The following is a 16,151-nucleotide window of genomic DNA, read 5'->3' on the forward strand; positions in this document are numbered from 1 at the left end:
TACGAAACGTCCAAGCCTTCGAAATACGCCTCGGTTTCCGCGATGACTTCCTCATTCGATGTGAATCTCTTTCCCTGGAGCCACCGCTTGAGGTTTGGGAACAGATAATAGTTGCTGGGGGCCAAGTCTGGAGAATACGGTGGGTGAGCAACCAATTCGAATCGTAATTGGTCCAATTTGACCATCGCTTTCAAGGACGTGTGTGACGGTGCGTTATCGTGATGGTACAGAACTTTTTTCTTCGCCATATGGGGCCGTTTTTTCTTTATTTCGTCGTTCAGTTTGTCCAATAACGCTGCATAATACTCTCCCGTAATTGTTCTTCCCTTCTGCAGGTAATCGATGAAGATTATGCCATGCGCATCTCAAAAAACAGAGGCCATAACCTTCCCGGCCGAGCATTGGTCTTTTGGCCGCTTTGGTCGGCTTTCGTGGCTTTTCAGCCACTCTGCAGACTGCCTATTGGACTCAAGCGTATGGACCCACGTTTCATCCATCGTCACAAAACATCGAAAAAAGTCCCCTCGATTACGCTGCAACAACGCCAAACCGATCGTTGAATCATCAAGCGCTGCTGTTTTTGGTCGATGGTCAGCAAACGCGGCACCCATCGTGCCGATAGCTTTTTCATTTCCAAAACATCATGCAAAATGTATCCCGCCCATTCTTTTGAGATGTCTACGGCTTCAGTTAACTCGCGCAACTTCACTTTACGATCACTCAAAACGATTCGATGCACTTGCTTTGCGATTTCCGCATTCGTAGCCTCTTTTGGCCTTCCAGAGCGAGGTGCGTCTTCAGTGCTTGTACGACCCATTTTAAATTCACTAAACCACCGATAAACTGTTGTTCTCGAAGGAGCAGATGTGGGATAACATTTCTGCAACCATTTCAATGATTGTTCAGAAGTTTTTCCCATCAAAAAACAATGTTTGATCAAGATGCGATATTCCTGTTTTTCCATTTTTTTTACGAAGGCGAAAATAAGGCCACTTAAACGACTGTAGCTTGTAAACGAATGAACGAAATGTCATGAAACTTCATACATAAACTAGTGACAAATGAATTTCTCGAAATGAATCATGTTCATTTTCTAGTGGCACCACCTATTGAAAAATCCCGGGACTTTTCAGCCCATGTAGTACATAATATATTAATAACTTAAAAAAAGTGAAACATTAACATTTTAATTACATAACAGTTACCTTTGTCGATCTTCTCGATTTCCAAGAACTTGTTTATTTAAATTATCATGATGGGAACTTGTATTTTCATCGGTTATAGATTGTTGTGTCATTCTGTTCACGTTATCATCTTCGTTATGATACCCTACACATCGATTTTTTTGCATGTGATGTATTAAGGCATCTGTTCCGAAAAATATGTTCTTTTCAACATTACAACATTTGCACCGTGCACTAAATTCTTTCTCATGAATTTCGAAATATTGCGATAGAGACTTATCCGCAATTTCTTTTAGTACACCAGCTCTTATTTTTTGATGATGATACTTTAACAGATGATGCCTTAATGATGGTGTATATGATACCAAAAGTGTATCCTTACAAAATTTACATTTTTCTTTGTATAAACCTACTTTGTCGAAATATCGCCATATTAAGTCATTGTCGTTTTCCCATTTTAACCGATCTTCTTCATCGTATTTTTCATGCTCATGGTATAAATGTCCTTTTATCATCATCATCAATCTACCTTTATTTCTATCAAAAGTCGTATAAGTTTTATCACAATTATCTATATTGCACTGTACAGAAGAATCGTTTACTTTAAGTAAATGTTTCCACACCCAATTATTTGTTTCTCGAGCTGACATTTCATCCACATAGTGTCCCAATGTGTCACTAAATATGAAATACCGATCAAGTCAAGGAAAATATTCAGAGACGTTGTTAGAAAAGGTTGATGATAGAAGAGAGAGTAAAACGTATAATTTTTCACTAATATGTAAAGATTATTGATCGAATTTTTCAATTTTTTAAGAATCATGTTGTTAATTCCTACTTATTCTGTTGTCAATCAATCAGATTAAGATTAATATTATATATTTGACACATTTTGATTTGAAAATAAAATTTAACATCGAAAATTGATACAAGCTTATATTTGAAAATGTTTCTTGATTTTTTACTGTAGGCTACACAACATCGCCATTATTATAATAAATGTTGATAAATAAATTGAATTAAGTATTATATTAAATTTTTAATGTGTATTAAAATGTACATAATATATTAATAACTCAAGAAAAGTGAAACATTAACAGTTACCTCTGTTGATTTTCTCGATTTTCAGGTTGACTATTTATATCATCATGATGGGAGCTTGTATTTGCATTTTCAGTGACTGTAGATTGTTGTGTCATTCTGTTCATATTATTATCTTCAGATTTTTTTCCAAATCTTAAACGTTGATTCTTTTTTAAACAAATGTGATGTGTTAAGGCATCTATTCCGTAAAATATGTCCATTTTATGATTGCAACGTTTGCATGATGCATTAAATTCTTTCTTATGAATTTCGAAATATTGCGATAGAGACTTATCCGCAATTTCTTTTCGTACACCAGCTCTTATTTTTTTACGATGGTATTGTCGCAGATGATCCCTTAACGATGGTGTATATGATATGGAAAGTGAATCATAACAAAATTTACATTTTTCTTTGTATAAACCTTCTTTGTCGAAATATCGCCATATTAAATCATTGTCATTTTCCCATTTTAATCGATCTTCTTCATCGTATTTTCCATGTTCATGGTATAAATGTCCTTTTATTATTACTATCATTCTACCTTTACTTCTATCCAAAGTCGTATTATAAGTTTTATTACAATTATCTATATTGCATTGTACAGTAAAATCGTCTAATTTAAGTAAATGTTTCCACACCCAATTGTTTGATCTTTCTCGAGCTGCCATTACATCCACACAGTGTCGCGATGTGTCACTAAATATGAAATACCGGTCAAACCAAGGAAAATGTTCAGAGACGTTGTTTAGAAAAAGTTGACAGGAAAAAGAGAATAAAAAAAGAGAATAAAACATATAATTTTTCACTAATATGTAAAGCTTATTGATTGAATCTTTCAGTTTTTTAAGAATTATATTGTTAATTCCTATTTATTCTGTTGCCAATCAGATTAAGATTAATATTATATATTTGACACATTTTCATTTGAAAATAAAATTTTACATCAAAAATTGATACAAGCTTATATTTGAAAATGTTTCTTGATTTTTTTACTGTAGGCTACTACAACATCGCCCTTATTATTATAATAAACGTTGAAGTAAATAGATTGAATTAAGTAATCTACTAAATTTTTAATGTGTATTAAAATGTATAATATATTAATAATTTTTAAAAAATGAAATATCAATAGTTACCTTTGTTGATTTTCTCGATTTCCAGGCTGACTATTTATATCATCATGATGGGAGCTTGTATTTGCATTTTCAGTAGCTGTAGACTGTTGTATCATTCTGTTCACATTATTATCTTCAGACCATAAACATTTATTCTTTTTTAAACAAACGTGATGTATTAAGGCATCTGTTCCGTAAAATATGTCCATTTTATCATTGCAACGTTTGCATCGTGCAATAAATTCGTCCATATCGATTACGTAATTTTGCGATAGAGACTTATCCGCAATTTCTTTTTCTACACCATCTCTTATTTCTTGACGATGACTTTGCAGATGCGTCTTTATAAGTGGTACATATGACTGACGAAACAAACCGCCACAAAGCTTACAATTTGCTACGTATAAGTTTGCTTTATCGAAATATCGCCATATCAAGTCATTGTCGTTTAACCATTTTAACCGATCTTGTTCATCGTATTTTCCATGTTCATGGTATAAATGTCCTTTCATCGTCATTATCACTCTATATTCACCTTTGTTAGTCATTGTATAAATTTTCTTACAATCATCTACATTGCATTGTATAATAGAATCATTTAATTTAAGAACATGTTTCCAAATCCAATTGTCTGATTTTTTTTGAAGTGCCATTATATCCACATAGAGTCGTGATATATTACTAAACAGAAAATAACGATTATGCCAAGAAAGATATTCGGAAAAACTATTTAGTTAATGAAAAGAGGGAGAGAAGAGAGAGAGAGAGAGAGAGAGAGAGAGAGAGAGAGAGAGAGAGAGAGCGAAACAATAATTATTCACTAAGGTGTAAATATTATTGTATTGATTGAATTTTTTAGTTTAAAAGTAATTAAGTTTCTTTTCTGCTCATTCGATTTGTGTTCTTGGACGTTTAAATTAAAATTAATATTATTTACTATCTTGAGTAGAAAATAAAATTTAGTCATGAAAAGTACAGTTTACGAAATTTTAAAGTATATTTCTTGACTTTTCCTATACAATTATTACAACGCCGATTGTTACCGTTATTATAATAAACATAGAAGTGAATAAATTAAATTTAATTTTTAGTAATAAATTAAAGATAAAACAAGAAAAGGGAGCAACTGCCGATGACATTGACATATGTTATCGTGATCTTGAATAGTCTCCAATAGGTTTTTGGCGGCATTTATACTTCGTTAAAAAGTCATTAACAAGTCAAAATCAATGGTTATTTCCCCATTTAATGATTCTAAACAGAGAAGGGCGGGGAGGGAGGAAGGAGGAATGAGACTATGGAGGAATGATGACTATGGACGCACGACTTTCCATGCGAGAATAATATTATAATGCAACAACAGAACAAGAATTGAAGACATGCTTGAGGCGTTACGTTTTATGTCTAGTGTAAAAGAAAGAATTGAATACAATATTTGTATCTTTGTATAGAAAATGGTAAATGGACAATGTCCGAGTTATTTAAGAAATAAAATAGAGTTAATAAAAGGGGAGGGAAGAGGGCAAACTAGACAAGAAGGAATTATACTTATAAGTAGATGTAAAATAAGAGAAGAACAGAAAATGTTGTTGTATGATGGGTTTAAAATGTACAATAATTTACTAAAAGAAATAAATAATTTACTACAAGAAAAGAAACTGCAAAGTTTTAAAAGGATGTTAGTGTCATATATTAGGAGTAGAGAGGGTTAATGAAATTCAAAAGTATTATTAGATAAGAATTTATGTAGTATAGAGAGAGAAAATTAAGTATTGTAAGTATTAAGTATTATTATTATACTTAATGTAGCTAATAAAATCAATCAATCCCTCTCCCTCTCCCTCTCCCTCTCCCTCTCCCTCTCCCTCTCCCTCTCTTCTTCTTTCCTTCTCCCATTCCCTCCTCTCTCTCTCTCTCTATTGCTTACCTTGCACAGATTCGTTGTTTTTATACTGTTTAACTTGACCGATAAATTTCGATCACGACTGTTGAAAAACAATGCTTAGGCACTTCACGTTCCCATGTGACAAATTAATTAACCCTTAACACACTGGGTCATTCGTATCCTGCGCATTTCATTTTTTTTTTTAAATACTAAGATCATCTAGTCAAATACTGGTCCTTTTTTTCTAAAAAAAGTTTGGCACCTAGAAAACAAATTTTGTATGTTATCGGCTTCGATTCGTATCCTGTCTGTTTTACAATGTATCTTTTTGTTCCCTGTTTCTTGTTTTTTTTTGCTTTTTATCCGATTTTTTGTTTTATATCACTCGAGAATAAAAATATCGAGTATAAAAATTAACGAACTTCGAAAGAAACAAGAAATATGTAGCAAGAAATACAATTGTCGATAAAATGATTGCAAAGGAGAAAAAAACAAAAGGTAAAAAACAAAAACAGAAAACAAAGAGTACATTGTAGAATAACCTTTAAGAGGATCCTAAAGCCACCTGTTTTACCGGTTAAATCATGTAATTTTAGTATAACAAATACTTTTTTCCTCTTTCACCGATTCGAAAATCCTTTTTCAGGATTAAAGCATACGCATTATACGTGTCTGGGAAGTGGAGTCTATGTCGAGAACGATCAAAAATTTCAAAATTGATATATTTTTTACTAAAGATATAGAAAATGGATTGCGCGATCTTATCTAAGGCCGATATTCATAGTCACGTCTTATATTCAAGATCGTCTTATTTAAGTACGGTCTTAAGAAGTCACGAACCAATCAGAGAGCCGCATTAGCATCTTAAGACATTACTTAAGACGGTCTTGAAATAAAAATCAACTATGAATATCGGCCTAAGTAGTATAGTCGACAAAAATGAGAGAGAGGGACTATGAAAGACGGCCAATCTCCCTCTCATTCTCTCTCTCTCTCTCATAAATTACATCTTTAAGTGGAAAGAGATAAAGATTGGCCGTCTTCCACGGTCCCTCTCTCTCGTTTTTGTCGATCATTCTACTTAGATAGGATCGCGTAGTCCATTCTCTATGTTTTTGTTTTTTTACTATTTCTTAGTGTAACATGGCGTCTTAGCTGTCAAGTCGTGACAACATTCGCTTGATATGAAAGCTTTGCAACCTGTACGTACGAAACAGTGATTCCCAGACACGTAGTTTACACGAATAAACAACGTCGAGTTCTTAGAATTAGACTTAGACGTTTTATCGCGACGAATTTGTTATACGAAAATTGACACGAATGTGCGACTGCGTGTATCATAGATTGCGTGAGATATTGATGTGGTAGTATATAAAGAAATGTCGATGCGCGCGACGCGCGGCGCGACCTCTGGTGACTTCATCGGAGTTCGAGCTTCGCTTTAGGATCCCCTTAAGGGGATGCTGGAGCCGTCTGTACTGATAAAACTATTCCAAATTCGATAGTAGTGACAGCTTTCATTCATTTGTTATACTTATTATTGAGTCATCTATCTAGTGACAAAGTACCGCGGATACTTTTTAGATGACTCAATATATATTGTTGTCTCGCTCAAACGCATTTATCTGTCCTTATCTAACTTATTGCAACGTCATCTCTTAGAAGATTAAACACCTACTGCTAGACACAGGGTATGGTCAACGCGATGTTGCAAACGCTTTGAAGCGTTTTTTAATTGGTCAGTTTGTAAAATTTTTTTCTTCCAATTAGTCCATCAAAGCATTTTGTCCGTTATCGCATAGCGAGACTTTGACCACAGCCTATGTCACACGTACGAAAAAATTTAAAAAAGTAAAATGATTCCTTTTTGAGAAACGTCATCGGCGTTGTCGTCGTCAGCGTCGTCAGTATCGTCGGCGTCGTCGGTCGGCATAGGCATCGACATTGGCGTCGTCGTCGTCGTTGTCGCGGGGCAAAGCGACACTTTTTTTTGCCATATCTTTTATGCAAAAACACGTCGAATAAGCCCAATTTCATCAAAATCGGTGAATAAGATACAATTCTAGACAATTATCACTGTAAATATTCCTTCACTGTGCGCAAAACCTAATATTGCATATATATTATGTTATAATATTGTGCGCAACATCACATCAATATTTTTTAAACAGACATTTTTACGTTGCTGCAATGTTTCTGTGCTGTACGAGAAGTAAAAAAGGACAAGCTTTATTTCATTCATTTATTTATGTATTATTCTCATAAAATCATCATAAAACCCGGCCAAGGTTCTAAATTCCGCGAGATATCGTTGCAGATTTGTCGCTTCATGCGATTGATGCGATCAGCGATAATAACAATCAATTTATCCTTTTTTTTTTATCGCGATGTTGGCCAACCAATCACGAGCATTGCATCACCCATTGGTTGACGGCTGATGATCGCTCGCCATATGTGATAAACTAGCCTTCGTAGCTTTCCTGTCCGAGTCGTCAAGTAGAAAAACGCTCCGATTTTCGTTCCGATTGTTAACGTAGCGCATTACGAATGCAATCGTGTGTGGAACGATACGCGCGTGCACTATGTGATTACGCGGTCGAGCAACGGTGTAGTACGCACGCACGACGACCTGGAGCCCTACGCTCCGCGGTTGTAAACATTACCGTGTAGCCCACACGCGCGCGCATCGTGTATCAGCGGGTCTTCCGTTATGAATGCTTAGTAAGTATCTCCTTCGTTCTTTTCTCAAACTCGTCCGAATCTCATCGTCGTCGTGGCTCGAGCCGTCGTCGGTCTCGCCGAAGAGGACACGGCCGACGACGACCACGCCGTTACCAGTCTAAGTTCATATCCACTATACTCAATCAATATGGTAGTTTGCATCTTTTCGTGTTATTAATAGATATCGCGCAAAATTGATTATTTAATTTCTCCGTAAGCCTTGTAAGTCTATCTCCCTATTGTCTTAAAAAATATTATGTTTCTTTCTCCTTGTATGACTGATAAATTATGAAGTTTGTAAATTTTCTTCTCCCTCCATCCTTTTGATCGGGAAAAGGAAACATATATTTGCATTATCAGTAGAACTAATGATTTAACATCAGTAAAAGAAAGCATCTGTAAGTAATATATATTATCTGACTTATTTTTTATTAACAGTGGGAATACTGTTTTTCTTGTTGAGATTTGCATGTAACTCTTATACTAATCACTATCACGTTTAACGAGAAACTTACAAAACTTCTTTATACCATGCATGCAGTAACAGAGGTGCATCTGGCATATCTGGGAATGCCTTTGATTGCTGGGTTCAAAAGTCTATGCATGACGACTCTGCCATCATAAAAATGCAATACCAGTTCTGGGTGAGAAAGCAGGCTTTGTCCCAGAAATTGGGGAAGAAGGAGGATGAGTGTATAGTTGCTTCAGATGCTGAACTGGATGCAAAGCTAGAATTGTTTCGCAGTATCCAAGATTCCTGTTCCTACTTACAAAGAGTTATTGATAGATACCAAGAAAGATTATGCAGTGCGTTCTAACACAATTTCTAATATAAAATAACTATATTAATTGTCATAGGATATATGTATTGTACTTTCTTCTTTTAAGATAAACTACTATTAAGAAATTGTAATAACAAGATAATTTAACCTTTAGATTTAGCCCAAGAGGAAAATGGAATGGGACGTTTTTTGAAAGATGCCGGAAAGCAAGATAAAACTCGCGCCGGCAAGATGATGTCAGCAGTCGGCAAATCTCTGTCTTACTCTGGTCAGCAGAGGCTTGCGTTGAGAGCTCCTTTGGGTCGATTGTATCAAGAAGTGGAAACATTTAGGCAAAGAGCTATTGAAGATACATTGCAAAATGTACAAGCGATGGAAAAGGCCCGTACGGAATACAGAGCTGCTCTATCATGGATGAAAAATATTTCTCCTGATTTAGATCCAGACACGTCCAAACAACTGGAAAAATATAAAAAAGTTCAAGCACGTGTTAAGCAGTAAGTTCTATATATTTTACATATTCATGTAATATAAAGTACAATCATAAATTCAAAATTTCTTTATTTAAATTATTATATTTAAATTAAACAATAACTTTTCTGTTCTCACATTTTTATAAATTGAATTTAATTACATATTCATAAAATATTATGAGAAATTTAAATACCATATGTACATATGTTACAATTTAGGGGCAAAATAGTTTTTGACAATCTAGCCCTAGACTGTCTTCAGAAAGTTGATTTACTGGCGGCGGCAAGATGTAACATGTTCAGTCATGCCTTAGTTTTATACCAAACTACACTTCTGAATTTCACAAAGAAATCTGCACAAGCATATTCCACAATAGCCAACAGCTTCAAAGGTTATCAACGTTACGACTTCACAGTTGTGCGAGAACTGGCTGAAACCTCCAGTAAATTGGCACAGGAAACTGGTGGTGATGACGATTTAGAAGACAAGGATAAGTGAGTTAAAAAATGAAAGAAAATACTATGTCATTTTCACCACGATATTGATCTTTACAGATTACCATTTTTCGACATGGATTATCACGATGATATTGAAGAGGCTCAAGAGGCAAATTCAGAAAGTACATCGGAGAAAAATAAAAAAGATGAAAAGCTCTTGGACATAGAAAATGACTCAAAGGATACACTGATACATTTGGATACGGGTACAAATTCTTCGAAAAACGGAATCGTGCATACTACCAACGATACAGACAAAAGTCTCGAAGAGTTCTTTGGAAATCTTATCCTGGAAAAAGATGCGTCCAATAGTACTGAACAATCGGTTAATAAAACCGAGAAAATTAACACTGTATTTAGTAAAAGCTCCGAAGAACAGAAATCAGTAATGGATATATTTGAAGAGTACAATACCGATTTTAATTTGACTGATTTGTCTCCCTTATCATCCGAGGCTCGACAACAGCAATCGTTGAATTTATTGGCCTCTGAAAGCGCAGCGCTTTTCGATGAAATCCTGAATGATAAGCAACAATGCACGAATAATGATTGGGAAGGCATATCACATGACACTTTTCTACCGCCAAGCATTTTGAAACAGAGTCTAGGAGATGCTGCATTAGGTATGGGACAGAAGAGTACCGCTAGTAACACGGATGACAAAGTAAGTACTCGCGAACTGCATTCAACAGTAATAATACGATTATATCGCACGATTAATATATATACAATATTCTTTTCATAGAAAAAGAATAAGACTGGAAAGCAGAAAGGTAATTCGTGGTTGGATTTATTCGCAGAATTGGATCCATTGGCTAACAATCCAATGGAGAATCTTTCCGGTGATAGTAATGCTTCTGCTTAATTCCATGCATTTTAATAGTATCGCCCTGTTACTTGATATTTGTAACAATAAGGAAAATTGATCAAACTCTATCAATTGTTATCAATGTGTGATACAGTGAACGTATAACTCACAGTATTTTCACTTCATACGTTTGTATCAGTAATCAGTTTTAAATTTAACATTCCAGATTTATTTTTAATGAAATCGTCATATAAGAATCAAAACCATTTGAATTACATAATTTTTCATATAAGCTACAGACAGATAATACCAAATATATAAAATGTAATATTTATTACACACTGTGCGCTAATTATATATATTCTTTCAAATATATATCATATATATATATATATATATATATATATATATATACACACATTATATATATATATATATATATATATATATATATATATATATATAATACAAGATCTTCAATATAAATTATTATGAAATTCTTTGTATTTCTGACGGATATATCTAAAGGAAGTATACCGTACAAGTATATTTGCTTTCTATTTATTTCAATTTTTTTTCACGATTTATTTATCCCTTTAATTTTTTGTATTGCATATCTGAACATTCCATATCTGAAGCCTCTGCTTGTAAATCAATATTATACTATTACTTTTTAAATAATATATATCAAACGTTTCCTTTGAAATAAGCAAATGAATCACATGCAATCCATATTATTTTCTTCTATTAAGTTAAATAAATACTACACAGAGACACAGATTACAGGCATAGGCTCAGAAAGATCAGTTTGTTTGCTCGTCTTGTTTGTAACTTTCGATTACATTGTCAACCGAAGTGATCACAGTGTTAACGCTAAACTCGTAATTTACTTCAAATATAAAAAAGATACTTGAAATCATAACCTAATCTTCAACGGCGATACGTTCCAACTTCAAGGTTCGTAAAATTGTGATAGGGCAGTCTTGACTCTGAAACGGAAATTACATATGAGACTTCTGTTATACAAAAAGATACAACAAACGACAATAATTTAGCATGTAATGCTCATCTTTACTTCTCAAATAGTTGAGTGTCTTTTGTGTGACGTAATTGTTGCAAGATACGATAAATTCCTAATTCCCGCAGACGCGCTTGCCGCTGCGCTGCGCCGGGTTCCTCTCTCCAGACTAGGTTGCATACACAAAAAATAGCAGCAACTTGCAGTTTCACGTTGCTATGCATCTAAATAAAATGTACACGTAAAACATCAACATACAATCGGTAATCTTATTCAAGAGATATAATTATTAAATTAATAGATAGGACTCGAGGAAATGCGAATACTTAATCGATTTAATACACGTTTGAAACTTGTATTCAAAGCTGTTATTTTTTATTATCGTAGATAAAATAAGTACAAGTAACACGACTTACTTTTTCAATATGTTTTCAATATCTTTAAAGCTTTTTTATTATCCTATCTATTAATAAAATTAATCGTTTAGAAATACTCAATTAATGAAATATTTGTTATAAATGTACACTGTACGAACCATATAATCCATGAGTTTCTTAAGCACGTCGTCATTAGCCATAATATGATCTCTTGCTCGATCGCCATCAGCTACATTTGCTAAAATGCAAAGTGCTTGCTCTTTAACGTCCGCCGGATGTTCTGGGTCTTCTAGTACTAGAATGACCGCTTGCATAACATGCGTGGCGTGTTCACCCATTATACGATCTATGTGAGCTTTAGTGGAAAGCAAATTTCGTAACAGACCCAGCGTTTTCATCAGGACACCTAACTCAGGATCGGCCAAGAGACGAAAGATCTGATCTGTGCCCAAGCACGAGAGTATTTGCGATTTTACACGTTGCTCCGCTTGAAAGGCCACGTTCATTAGGGCCCAAATGCCGTTCAGTCGGAGTGCCGATTCAGGCCGTTTAGTGAGAGAACACAATAACTCTACTCCGCCGGATTCAAGAATTGGCTCTTTGCTCGGACTAAACTCCAACAGTAAATTACATAAAGTACTCGAGGCAACAGTTAATAAATCACCTTCACCTTCGCCTCTACCTATAGTACAATAATGACAATGTTAATAGTACTCATATAGTTGGCGATTGAATACTAATAATAACAGCTAATTACAAGCACTGATCTCTTTATTCTTCTTTTTTTTTTGAAAAATAATCTTACAATGCAGAGAGAAAAGAATAGGGATGTATTTATCATTTCTATTTACACGCATGAGAAAACAGCCCTGTTTTAAATTCATGTTTATGTATAATTCATATTATATCTATTGTAAATATCTTTCTTACAACATACTAATATGGCCAACATAAGCGTAAAAGGTTGCGAACTTCTCTTGATGCGTGCATTTTAATTGAGCTACAAATCTATTCTTGTCTTATATAGAATAAAAAAAGAATAACTCACATTGTACATTAATAACCCTCTTTTCGATATTGCATCTTTTTCTTTTTGATTAAAACGTTAATTCGAAATTTCAAGCTAAATATATGTATTATTTTTTCGTATCTTACATGCAATATATATGCATGCAACATACACATTTCTCAGTGTTTATTGTAGCGTATCTCTGTAATGCTTATTGTAAATGTATTATCATATTTTACCCTCCAACCCCTTGTCCGCTCCATGTAACAACTGCATAAGTGGCCTCCACACTGCATGATCCTGAAATGTAGTACGAAGCTGTTGCACACTCCTCGAAAGGGAATGCAAACATCTAACCGCGGCTAAACGAACACGGGATCCACCAGGATCTTGAAGACCAGAGACAACTTGTTCCATAAGACTTTCTGTTTCAATAATACGCTTTCGGATATCTTCGTCATTCGCTCCGAGAGACGCAAATGCCCTGAATGCAGCTTGTCGCATATCTTGTGTTAGCGTTGCATCTTGGACCTCAACAAAAAGTATTACGTACAACTTTTATTTAAACACTTTTAATACAACCTAATAGAGTATTTTTTAAATCAATTTTACCATACTTTGTAGATATTCAATATATTTAATGTAACTTCTGCTTACTTGTGGATGTGGTCTTAGCAATTCCGCCAGTGTCGGTATCAAGTGATTACTAATGGAAGCTAAACGCTGTAGATCTGTATCAACTTCGGTCAAATACGCAAGTGTCTCGGCCGCGGCGACTCTTTCGCGTGGCGGTCGGTCTCGATGACATAAACGTACGAGGCAGGGTAACGTGCGATACACTACTCGCGGATCGGTGGACGGCAATGCCCCGGCTCTGTGCATATATGCGATACATCTCGCTGCTTCGAGCTGTATCAATGAACTCTTCTCACGTCCCATTAATTGACCTAATGCGATAGGTACTAATCTACCATGGACAGTATTACTAGTGCTGGCTGACGCTACCATAGCTGACACCATATGATTCTGGTAACACATATTTGCTAAGCAGGCTAGAGCTGGTAGTTGGACATCAGATAAGGGGGAATCCAGTTGCATCGCTAGTGTTTCTACTGCACCGCCTTTGGACAAAGCATTCTGTTCCTCTGTTGTCTAACAAACAATTTGCAGATTAGTTCTTTCTCATAGATATATTTTATATATTTTTATTAGAGTTTCAGATCTCTCTTTACCTTACATGCTGTAGTTAAAATTGTCGCGACACAAACTTGACAGGTGACCGATCGACTTGCTAGAGACAACAACCGTGGTACTAACGCGGGATCCTGATAAATCGAGTGGACCGGTGCTGCCGTATGTTGGAATACCGTGCGCAGACATCGCAAACAGGCTTCGTGTAACAGATCTAAAACCTTTATCTTGCTGTCTGCGACAATATCGGGAGTTGGGGAGGAGATCAAGACTTGTAGAAGCAGTGGAACTACACCTAAATCTATAAGCGCCAGTACATGCTGATCCGTGCCCTTGGCTAAGGAACCCAATGTTACAGCCGATTCTAATCTTATACGATCGCCAATGGTACCGGACGTATCGCCGAGCAATTGCAAGAGACGAGGCACCACACCTTGAGCTATAACTGAACCCTTTTGCCTGTTGCTCCCGATCACTGAATTCTTGAGACATCTGAGAAAAATCAGATCCATGAAACATTAATACAGTTTTTTATTAATCATAAAAAAGTAAACGTATAAAGCCATTTCTATCGATGTAGATTAATTATTATTTATTGGTTTATTGTACCGTTTATCTTTTTCTAATTCTTAGAAAAGGAAGAAGATAAAAAGTGACTTATAAACAGAGATTAAAATTTTAATTAATTTACATTGATAGAAATAAACGTGTAGAGAAAACGTCATTGGAAACTTTAAGTCTATTTTTTTATAACCAAACTAGTGTACACTCTTTGTACTTAAAATGAAACAGATATATGTTTGATAAAACGAAAAAGAAAGTTTTAGCGCAGTCAAATGTAATAAAAAATAAATCTTTTCAGTCATATGGAGTATTATCCTTAAGGTTAAGAATAATTTTTTTAATACTCACATAATCGCTTCTAGGCATTTCTGCGCGTCCGGAGAGTATAACTCATCGATGTAGCTCCTGGAACTCTCGATGTCCTGCAAGGTCGTGAGAAAACCATGATATAATTATTAGCGTTACTAGCAACGGTGGGATTCGTCAGCTCTATCGATGCGTCAAACGGCCCTTTACCGGAGGTCGCGTATGAATCTAATCGGACATCGAACTCACCATGTACGGCTGCATCACCGACACCATCTTCGCTCGTCTGCGTTCTCACATAAATATCCTGTAAATCGTTCCGCTCGATCGGGCTTCCTGGCACAACGATTACCACGAGGAACCGTCAGATCCAGTTTGCGCACTATATACGTTCTATATGAAACGTACGCGATTCGGTTGTACGTTGCGTTCTCGTGTTCTAAAATAAGCTCGACTTGTTGCCAATGATGCCAACATTGTGGAGCGTTTTTCTTCTAGGAAAAAGTCTTCCTACCTCCTATAATTACTTCTAATTCGATTCTCTTCAACTCTTCTTTCCTCTTATAATAAAATGAGGATAAATCGATTATCAGAATAATAATTTATAATTAAATATATAATTTGCAGATTAATGTACAATTAACTTGAGAATTAAATTTTTTTAATCTACACATAAAGCAAATATTCTTATCAAATATATGTAGAGTATAATAGGCACTTTCAAACAAAACACTTCTTAATTCTGATGAGTTTTAGAACGCATTGGCATTTTAAAAGTTCGAATACTATACATATTCCTATAGATTTGTGCAATTACGTCACGTTAAATAAATTTTGTATATGTATGTGTAAAATATATATGCATATACTATATCATATATTATATTTGATCGATATTTTTATTTAAGCGTCAATTTTTTAATTTGCATTCAATTGCGATCGATATAATTATATTATGTATTATTTAATTTAAATCAAAATTCTAATCATGAGAATTCCGGTATGAGTCTATTACACTCATTAGAATATTTTCTTTTAATCATTTTGAAATTTTCAAGAATCTCACATATATTTCAGCTAATACCTTCTGCAAAATTGCCGTATCACATCAGAGACATGCAAGATGACATGCAA

At 34.8% G+C, this 16,151-nt stretch overlaps 3 protein-coding genes and 1 long non-coding RNA gene across 9 annotated transcripts in view; 1 reads left to right on the forward strand and 3 right to left on the reverse strand.

The window, feature by feature from the left end:
- Positions 1-7,125, reverse strand: part of LOC105149155 (uncharacterized) — a 12,828-nt gene extending 5,703 nt beyond the window's left edge. The window contains exons 1-6 of the mRNA XM_087406682.1: positions 6,481-7,125; positions 5,813-5,956; positions 5,313-5,532; positions 3,407-4,066; positions 2,289-2,966; positions 1,206-1,862 (exon numbers count right to left, since the gene is read on the reverse strand). Of these exons, the coding sequence (XP_087262808.1) occupies positions 1,206-1,862; positions 2,289-2,966; positions 3,407-4,038 (1,967 nt within the window). The 5' untranslated portion in view covers positions 4,039-4,066; positions 5,313-5,532; positions 5,813-5,956; positions 6,481-7,125. The remainder of the gene's footprint in view (positions 1-1,205; positions 1,863-2,288; positions 2,967-3,406; positions 4,067-5,312; positions 5,533-5,812; positions 5,957-6,480) is intronic.
- On the forward strand, positions 6,354-11,101 carry ICA69 (islet cell autoantigen 1-like protein). Of its 6 annotated transcripts, none has more exons than XM_087406685.1 (6): positions 6,354-6,472; positions 8,533-8,798; positions 8,928-9,270; positions 9,466-9,741; positions 9,802-10,408; positions 10,490-11,101. In XM_087406685.1, exons 2-6 carry the CDS (start codon positions 8,591-8,593, stop codon positions 10,607-10,609), a joined length of 1,554 nt encoding a protein of 517 aa, XP_087262811.1. In that variant the 5' UTR covers positions 6,354-6,472; positions 8,533-8,590; the 3' UTR covers positions 10,610-11,101. The 6 variants fall into 6 exon arrangements, with proteins under 6 accessions (XP_087262811.1, XP_087262812.1, XP_087262810.1 ...); XM_087406686.1 differs by lacking the exon at positions 6,354-6,472 and adding an exon at positions 7,156-7,315; XM_087406684.1 differs by lacking the exon at positions 6,354-6,472 and adding an exon at positions 7,717-7,995.
- Positions 8,190-8,639, reverse strand: LOC147909759 (uncharacterized). Its single transcript, XR_015545254.1, has 2 exons — positions 8,507-8,639; positions 8,190-8,387 (listed from the first exon to the last, which is right to left on the reverse strand). It is a non-coding gene; the product is annotated as an uncharacterized LOC147909759 (long non-coding RNA).
- A 21-nt stretch (positions 11,102-11,122) lies between the features above and the next one.
- Positions 11,123-15,479, reverse strand: LOC105149158 (armadillo repeat-containing protein 8). Its single transcript, XM_011061383.2, has 8 exons — positions 15,267-15,479; positions 15,060-15,133; positions 14,189-14,639; positions 13,614-14,108; positions 13,196-13,487; positions 12,106-12,629; positions 11,628-11,794; positions 11,123-11,541 (listed from the first exon to the last, which is right to left on the reverse strand). The coding sequence occupies exons 1-8, from the start codon at positions 15,291-15,293 to the stop codon at positions 11,505-11,507; spliced, it is 2,067 nt and encodes a 688-aa protein (XP_011059685.1). The 5' UTR covers positions 15,294-15,479; the 3' UTR covers positions 11,123-11,504.
- Positions 15,480-16,151: the final 672 nt, after the last annotated feature.

The sequence above is a fragment of the Acromyrmex echinatior genome, chromosome 5, assembly GCF_024713525.1.
Source record: "Acromyrmex echinatior isolate Ae372 chromosome 5, ASM2471352v2, whole genome shotgun sequence".
Lineage (NCBI taxonomy): Eukaryota > Metazoa > Arthropoda > Insecta > Hymenoptera > Formicidae > Acromyrmex > Acromyrmex echinatior.

Bases quoted from the DNA above. Each gene is read 5' to 3' on its own strand.
- ICA69 (XM_087406684.1), top strand. The intron at 8,799-8,927 runs GTGCGTTCTAAC...TTTAACCTTTAG, and splicing joins ATACCAAGAAAGATTATGCA to ATTTAGCCCAAGAGGAAAAT. The intron at 9,742-9,801 runs GTGAGTTAAAAA...TGATCTTTACAG, and splicing joins GATTTAGAAGACAAGGATAA to ATTACCATTTTTCGACATGG.
- LOC105149158 (XM_011061383.2), bottom strand. From the start codon at position 15,293: ATGGTGTCGGTGATGCAGCCGTACATG. The intron at 15,134-15,266 runs GTGAGTTCGATG...ACGACCTTGCAG, and splicing joins CGGTGATGCAGCCGTACATG to GACATCGAGAGTTCCAGGAG. The intron at 14,109-14,188 runs GTAAAGAGAGAT...ATTGTTTGTTAG, and splicing joins TTTTAACTACAGCATGTAAG to ACAACAGAGGAACAGAATGC.